The following is a 7,729-nucleotide window of genomic DNA, read 5'->3' as shown; positions in this document are numbered from 1 at the left end:
CCCCCCCACACACACAGTTGCCTATTCCCCGCCCTCCATGTTAATTCCACGGTTGTTTGCAATTGTAAATTTGGTGAGTGTTGCGGTCCCCCGGGTCCTCCTCGCGGCCCGCCTGCGCCGGGGGACTCCCCCGTGCACACAAGACAGCCCCGCCTTTTGTGTGTCCAGATTCCCCCCTTCATTGTCTGTCGATTTGCCCGCAGCAGCAGCGCCGCATAATGCCGTGCAGAGTGCTGCTGGCTGGGCGCCGCCGTCGCGGCACTGCGCTCTCTCAGAGAGAGAGAGAGAGAGAGAGAGAGAGAGAGAGAGAGAGAGAGATACACAAAGTGTGTTTCTGGGTAATTTGCCAAGTACTGTAAGGACGGGGGGCTTCTCGCGCTGCATTTACCTGGGACGTGATCAGCTACGCCTCGTGCACATCCGAGCTACCCCCATCCCCCCCTCACCCCAACGCCGCCGCCGTCTGCTACTATCCCCGTAACACGTGTTGTGTAAGAGCATGGCAGGCGTTGCGCTATGGTAAAGGTCCTTCTGCTGGCCACGTGACGTCGTTAACTCGCGTTTTACAACGACTTCCCTGGCGCTCTTGCTGCTGCCGCTCGCGGGCAGCTATAGCTTAGCTGGCCGAGGGGAGAGAGAAAGGATTCTTAATGGTCGGCACAGAGCCGGGGGTCGGGTCCGGCCGAGGATGGCGCAGCTCCCCGACGCTTAGCGTTTTTGACGACCTTGTTTAACTTTAATGGTGGTAGACCGGACCGCCTCGGCTGCTGCTTACTTCCCCCGGTGCCTCCGCACACACCTCCACGTCTACCAAATCTGGAGCGGAATCCCTCTCTCTCTTGCTATTGTGCTGACCCACTTTTCTCCTCGCCATCCTCGTTATACGCGTGTTTGTCAAACTAATTACGTGCGTTTCATAAGGGGGAGAGAGGACATTGCAGAATTGTAATTTTGCGGTTTTGGGGGAGGATGCTCCGTGTTTTTCTGCAGAATTAAGAAACGCGCCCCGCAACGATGTAATTCTTGCTGGGCGCCGCGTGCTGCTGGGGCTGGCGCCGGTGGGCGACGGGGCCCGGGTGGAGGTGGCAAAACTCCTCCCTTACTCTCTCCCTCGGACGTTTCATATTTTCGGCCTTCCCTCACACTTTTAATATTTTTTTTGCCCCCTTCCTTGTACCTTTTTACTCGTAATTAACGTTTATGTCGCGCCGCCTCTTTTTATTTTGCCGTGTAGCAGCAGCAGCAGCAGGAGGCAGGGTCCGGGCAATCCCTTAGCCTCGGCTAACCAACCCCAACCCCAACGCTCGGCGGGGCGTGGCGGGGGTACGGCGCGCTGCAGTAAAACCGAGACATTCCAGACATTATCCGTTTCGGCGGGGCCTTGCCGAAATGCCTTGCGGCCGACGCCACACTTTTTATTAATATATCGGGTGGCGAGGGGAAAAGAGGTGGAGGGAAAGGGGGTGGGTTGAGGCTGGGCAGGCGGTGGCTATGCGGAGAGCGGCGCTGAGGTCGCTAATTAACTTGTTGGGGGTGGACCAACGATAAATAATATCGGGGATCGGGGCACTATGGAGTAGCGTATATTTTCCGTGGCAGAGAGAGAGAGAGAGAGAGAGAGAGAGAGAGAGAGTGTGTGTGTGTATGTGTAAGGGGAAAAGGGAGAGGGGGCGCTCCTCCGCACCGCTGCTCTTGTTTGGGAGGGCGCGCGGTCTGACAGACTGTAGTCTTGTTTCCCTGCGCCGTTACCTTGCCTCCCGCCGCCCTGTTGGCCAAGGTCTGCTCCGCAGTACTATACCTCCAGCCCAGCAGGAGCCCCCCATCTTAAGAACAGGTAGATGTATATTCACCGCAGGAACTGACATGATTATTACAATTTTTGAACTAGCGCGCCACAACACATAAACCTCAGCCCCCCCGGCTTTTGCTGCTTTGCGTGGGCTTTTGTTTTTTAGTCGCTTGGCCAACCATAAAAAAACAAAAGCAGGGGGTAGGTGGCATGGTTCGAGGGAAAGAGGGGATGCCTGGAGGGACTCAGGACAGGGGCACGGAACGGGAGGGGGGGATTCGGGTAGCAAAGAAAGCTGAAAAAAAGGATGTGCGAGAGTTGGCGTCGGGAAGGGAGGGAGGGAGGCGGGCGGGTCACCCTCTCGTAGCAGCAGCGGCAGCGTGTGCAGCGGGACGCCCCACACGATATGGCCGGTCCCCCGTGTTCGTCTCTGGAACCCCTCTGCACTCAGGAAATTGCGACGGTAGCCGGTCTATCTTTCTGGTCCTCGTGGGACGGCGGGGAGGACCAATAATGACAACAGCAGCTGCGCCGCCGAGCCCCGCGCGCTTGCAGGCTTGATGAGTTCCCCGGGCCCCGGGCCGGGACCCGCCGGGGGCTGCTGCTTCCTCTTCCTCCCCTTCTGCTACACAACCGACCGTCGTCGTCGCTGTGCTCCTCTTACTTTCGCCCACCCCGCAAAGTGCATTTTATCGCTCGCCGGGACCCGCCGGGACGGAACCGCCCGCCCCCGCGCCGCGCCGCACCCGCCGCTCCGCTCGGCCAGCCGCGCAGCCCCATCGGTCCGCTCGTTACAAAAGGTTTTCGCGTTGAATCGGCTCTGGGATCCAAGCCAACTGACAATGGTGAAAGTGTATTGTGGCAAACTCTTTCCTGCCGGCCCCCCGGCCCCGGACCGCTACGCGTAAATAGTGGCGCAGGACGGCGGGGGAGGTGGGGGCGGGCCGCAGAAACACTGTACAGTGCGAACTTCCATTTCCGGGAGCAGCATCTCTGTTCCGGTGCAAAACAGGGCCAAGCCGAGGCCTGCTCTGGGGGACCAACATTATGGGACGCCTGTAGTTGTTTCGGGCGCCCTCTGCCCCGCAATCGCGCCGCGTAGTCGCTGCCTTTGATTCCGGCGTCCGGGTCAGCGATTGTCCCGGACCCCGGCGGGATGCTCCATTAATAAGCGTCTCCCGGACGGAGACGAACGACCGTTGTAAACTGTTGTCGGGCCCTGGAGGGAGACAAAGTGGGTGTCTGACGTGAGGTCTGTGTTTCTGTTGCAGGTCGTCCCCGAGCGGCTGCCCGGAGCCCACGCCCATGGCGTCGTCCGGGCCGCCCAGTGACTGCCGGCCCCCGGGGGCGGCGCCGGCGGTGGGGGCGGCGGCCGCGGCGGCACCGCTCATCGGAGGGCGGGCGCAGGGCCGGCGACCAGCCTGGGCGCCATGTCCCTGAACCGCAGGGCCCGCGGGGGCCAGGGGGGCGTGGCGCAGGACGGCGCCCCCCCGCAGACGTGCCACAACTCGCCGCTGTGGAGCGCGACGGGCTCGCCGCGCCGCATGCCCGGCGGCGCGCCCTACGCCCCGCTCAACGCCATGGGCGGCACGCTGGGCGGCGCGCTGGGCGGGCCCCTGGGCGCCAGCGTGCACGCGCTGCCCGGCGCCGAGTGCACCGTGCTGCCGCACGCCCCGCACCAGCCCGCCCAGCAGCACTGCCGCCACCCGGCGCACGCCGCGCACCACGCCGCGCACGCCGCCCACGCCGCGGCGCACGCCGGGCCCAACGCCGTCCACCCCACCGCCTTCAGCGCGTCCATGCAGGACATCGAGCTGGAGCTCCAGCAGCACATCCAGCAGTGCAACTGCACCTGCGACCACATGGGCTACGGCAACTACATGGACTACCAGGTGAGTGCGCCGCCCCCTGCTTATTCTACCATCACGCCGCGAGCTGCGCCCTACGCCTCCCCCTTCAAGTGCGTCGTTAGGGCCGACCGGATGGCTCGTCCGGCCTGGGGGCCATCGCGTGGGGATAGCTGGGGAGGCGCGCCTCGCCTCGCCCGCTGGACCATCCCCACCCCGCCAGCCCCGCCCCGCCCTGCCGCCTGGCTTAACACAAGAACACTCTCCAATTTGGGCGGGTGTGGCTGGCGGGGACACGGCGTGGCCGTGGCGGGGCGCGGCGTGGTGGGCCGTTCTGCTGATAGGGCCCGGGGGACTTTGGCTCTGCCGCCGCTCCGCTCTCCCCGCTCTCCCCCGCCCCGCCCCACGTCTCTTTGTTGCACTCTGGCCCGGAGGCCTACAGGCTTCGGTCGTCGGGGGCGGAGGGGGCGGCGCGCGCGACAGCAGCACCACGCATTGTTGTCGCTGGTGGCGCCGCATTGTTCCCCCCGTTTGACTTTTGTTGACGTGTTGTAATGGGTCGCGCTGCCGGCGGCGCCTTTGCGTCCCGACGCCGCGCGCCACGACGCCTCGCTGCCGCCGTGACAACGCCGCAGCAACGCCGCGCCCTCCCCGACGGCGCCGCCGCCGCCTACTGCTGCGCGCTGGCTGCAGATCCAGACCACCCCCAACCCAACGCGCGCTCTCTCTTTCGATCTCTCTCGCTCTTCTCCTCGCTTTGTGTTTAGGGAAGAAGAGTGGAGGAAAAAACCCCGGCGGCGACAAGGACTGGGAAGACTTTGTCGTGGTCGTGGTGTCGGGAGCCCGTGGGGGGTTGGGACGGTGTTGGGAGACCGTGGAGCGCGCGCTCACTCAGACACAGACACACACATATCCACCACACAGACACGCCCCCCCCCCACACACACACACTGCGCACCCCGCGCCACTACTACTAGACTAGGAAACCCGCATGGAATGGATCAGACCCCCGCCCCGGTTGCACATTACGCCGAGCTCTACTGCCTCCCCCTCCACGCCGCCCAGCTCAGCCCGTGGAGCGGCGGTGCGTGGCGGGGCGGCGGCGTCGATGTAAGCCTTCCGGCCTCGAGGACCCGCCCGGCCAGATGGGGGGGCCGCCTCGGACCCGGCCCGGTGACCGGGCTGGCCGCTGAAGCCCCGCCCTGCCCTGGAGTCCCGTGGAGCGTGGTCGGGGACCGGGCAGTGGCCGCCGCCGCCGCAGGTAGGGCAGGGCGCGGGGTGGTGTGCGGGGCGGGGCCCTCTCCACGGCCCGGGCTTGTTTTAGAACTTACTCCACTCCCACCCACACATACGGCGTGCGGCCGCGTGTTTCCAAATAGGGTGAAAGGGTTACCCCCTGCCCGACAGAGCGCAGAGCACGGCAGAGCAGTAGTGCCGCCACTTTGAAGAGTATTAGTGGTGGAGGTAACAACGGCCGGGGTCGTCGGCGCGGCGCTGGAGGCGGGGGCGGACGGGGGAAAGAGGAGGAGGAGGACGCCTAAAACTACGCGACATTGAACTCGCCCGCCGGTTCGTTAGTACCTCGCGCCGCCCAAATTGCTGTCAGTCGCGTAATTATTTCGACGCCGTGACGTATTTGCCGCCGCTCCTCATGCAAAGTGCGCAGAGCGGCGGCGGCGGCGGCCGCGCGCGCGAGGGCCTGCCCGTAATCCCCACGACAAAGAAATTTAAATGGGGCACCGAGAGGAGGAGGGAGAGGGGAGAAGAAGAGTGAAGAGAAAGAGAAGGAGGTGGAGGAAGAGAAGAAGACGCCGCGTGGGTATAGACCTGACGCGGGCACTAACTCTCCCTCTGCCTTATTAACATGGCGTCTTTAATCCGGCCCGCCCTGCTGCGCGCAAAGCCGAGGTATTTCTGCGATATTAATTAACATCCCGAGCAACAGCTGGTGTAAAACGTGTCGCAATCATCGTAGTGCTCGCCGTAGCAGCGGCAGCAGTAGTAGCAGCGGTAGCAGAGCCGGCGCCATAGCGTGGTCGTGTCCGAGGCCGGGGTCGGCCGGCCTGCTGTAGACACGGCCTCGGACACGGCCGCCCGGCCCGGCCCCCAGCAGCCCCTGCCGCCGAGCCAAACCGGCGAGCTGTTTTGCTTGAATGACGCCAACAGATAGCCCAGCCAGCCAGCCGCGCGTGGCCCGCGAGAGTCCCGGGCCGGGCTACACGAAGATGGATGAGGAGAACCCTGTCAGCTAGGCAACGCGCCCCGGGCCCGGCCCCGGGTCAGTGCACCGCTGTTGGCCGGGTGGCCTATCTGGCCGCTCGCAGGCGCCCGCGGCGGCAGCAGCCCCCGGCCCGGCCCGGCCCGGCCCCGGCGGCGTGACTCGGCGTGACAGACAACATCATTGATGGACCCGACCCCGCGGCAGCGGCGGCGGCGGCGGCAGGCGGGGCAGTGTTGGCGCGGTATGGAGTGATCGATAACAACGGCGCGCGGTGGAGGCTGCGGCGGCGGCTTGGCTCTCCGGGTCACGAGTGCGTGTGTGTGTGCGTGTGTGCGTCGTGCTTTACGCGGCGCGCGCGGCTCAAAGTTTTCGAGTTTTGTTTTGGTGTCGGCGGCGGCGCGGTCGCTCGAGTTTAAATGGTGTGTTTTGTTTGACAAGTTCCCGCTCGCGGCGGGATGGGGGTGGGATGGGATGGGATGGCAAAGAGAAAAGATTGATCGTCGGCCGCGCTATGCCGCCGCCGCGCCGCCGCCGGGCCCTTGCGGCGGCGGTGATGGCCTCGAGGTGCGCGCCGGCGCCTTGTTGTAATGACCCCACTCCACCCCGCTGCTCCTCCCCGCTCCACTCTACTCCCCTGCTCCTCCCCCGCTGCTCCCTTCTACTCCTGCTGCTGCTGCTCCTCCTCCGCCGCTTAGTGTTTTCGATCGGGCGGGTTATCGCATTCCAGCTAGCCCGACGCTTGATTTCGTTCATACCCGACCCGACCCGACCGACACAGTGAGTCGGGCGAGTCGGGCAAAGATTTTACCCGACAGAGAGACAGTTTCCAAATCACCGGCCCCGGCTGTCCTGCCGCCCGGTCAAGCTCACAACCGTGGCCAGGATCGACCAGCAAGGGCGAGGGGTGAGGTTTCGGGGACCGGAGGCGCCTAGTGAGGCTCGGCAGCCGATGTAAGTGTCGGGCGAGCCTTACCCGACCTCATCGTGTGACGTGAGCGATGAGACAGTTGCCAGCCACACAGTTCTATCTCCTCTTGTGTCGGGCAAGCGCCGATCTCATACCCGCCCAATCGAAAACACTACCGCCGCTCCTCTCCTGCTTCCCCCCGCCGGCGGTGGTGATCGTGGCGCGATACGTGGCGCCCGGCCCTTCCTTCCCCTTGATTATGATTAATGTCGGTCTGGGGCCTCAAAGAATGCCCTGCCCTAGGTGCTCTCCCTCCTCCCCCTCCTCCTCCTCTCGGCCCCGTGGGGACCGGCCGATCGCTCTGGTAAGGGGGTGGTGGGAGAGGGGGGAAGTTGGGTCTCAGCCTCAGCCCCTCATTAGCTCGCTCGGTCGGTCGCCGAGGAGTGTCGCTGATAACGAAGAACCCGGGCGACGACGACGTCCAACTTGCTGATACCCGCCGGACCTGTTGCGGTACCAGCGATACGCCACGCTGCGTCGGGACGCCGCCGGCGAACCTCTCCTCTCTCCCCGTTTCCCTGCTCCTTTTCGCGTGCCGAGCTTAAGTTCGTAGACTTTGCATAATTTGTGTGCGCGGATTGCGGTGTGCGCAGCAAACGTGTAAGAATGTGTTTTTCTTTATTTGGGGTTGGTATTTTCTCTTTGTTTCTTTTCTTTCGAGGATACCGCAGGCGAAGGCGGGCGGGCGCTGCCTTGTCGTCGACCCCCCGCCGTCATATCGCCGCCTCCTCAGCCAACCGTGGCAGCAGCGACGGCAGGTGGTGGCGTGGGGAGAATCCGAAACTATTCACAACTTGTTATCCGGCATCATTAAAAACGCATTACTTGCGAGAGCCGGGTGGACCGGCCCGCTCGCTGGCCGCCTGGGGCCGCCAGCGGTGGTGGGGTGGGGTGTGGCGTGGCCG

General features: G+C 64.3%; 1 protein-coding gene across 2 annotated transcripts in view; it reads left to right on the top strand.

Moving 5' to 3' along the window:
* Window positions 1-7,729, top strand: part of LOC113218226 (dipeptidase 1-like) — a 192,473-nt gene that overhangs the window by 57,743 nt on the left and 127,001 nt on the right. For both annotated transcript variants that reach the window (XM_052273454.1, XM_052273453.1), the window contains exon 2: window positions 3,061-3,681. In XM_052273454.1, the coding sequence (XP_052129414.1) occupies window positions 3,220-3,681 (462 nt within the window). In that variant the 5' untranslated portion in view covers window positions 3,061-3,219. The remainder of the gene's footprint in view (window positions 1-3,060; window positions 3,682-7,729) is intronic.

This window comes from Frankliniella occidentalis, unplaced genomic scaffold (assembly GCF_000697945.3).
Source record: "Frankliniella occidentalis isolate FOCC.00 unplaced genomic scaffold, Focc_3.1 Scaffold273, whole genome shotgun sequence".
In the NCBI taxonomy this organism is placed as follows: Eukaryota; Metazoa; Arthropoda; class Insecta; order Thysanoptera; family Thripidae; genus Frankliniella; species Frankliniella occidentalis.
This window is presented reverse-complemented; position numbering and strand designations above follow the sequence as displayed.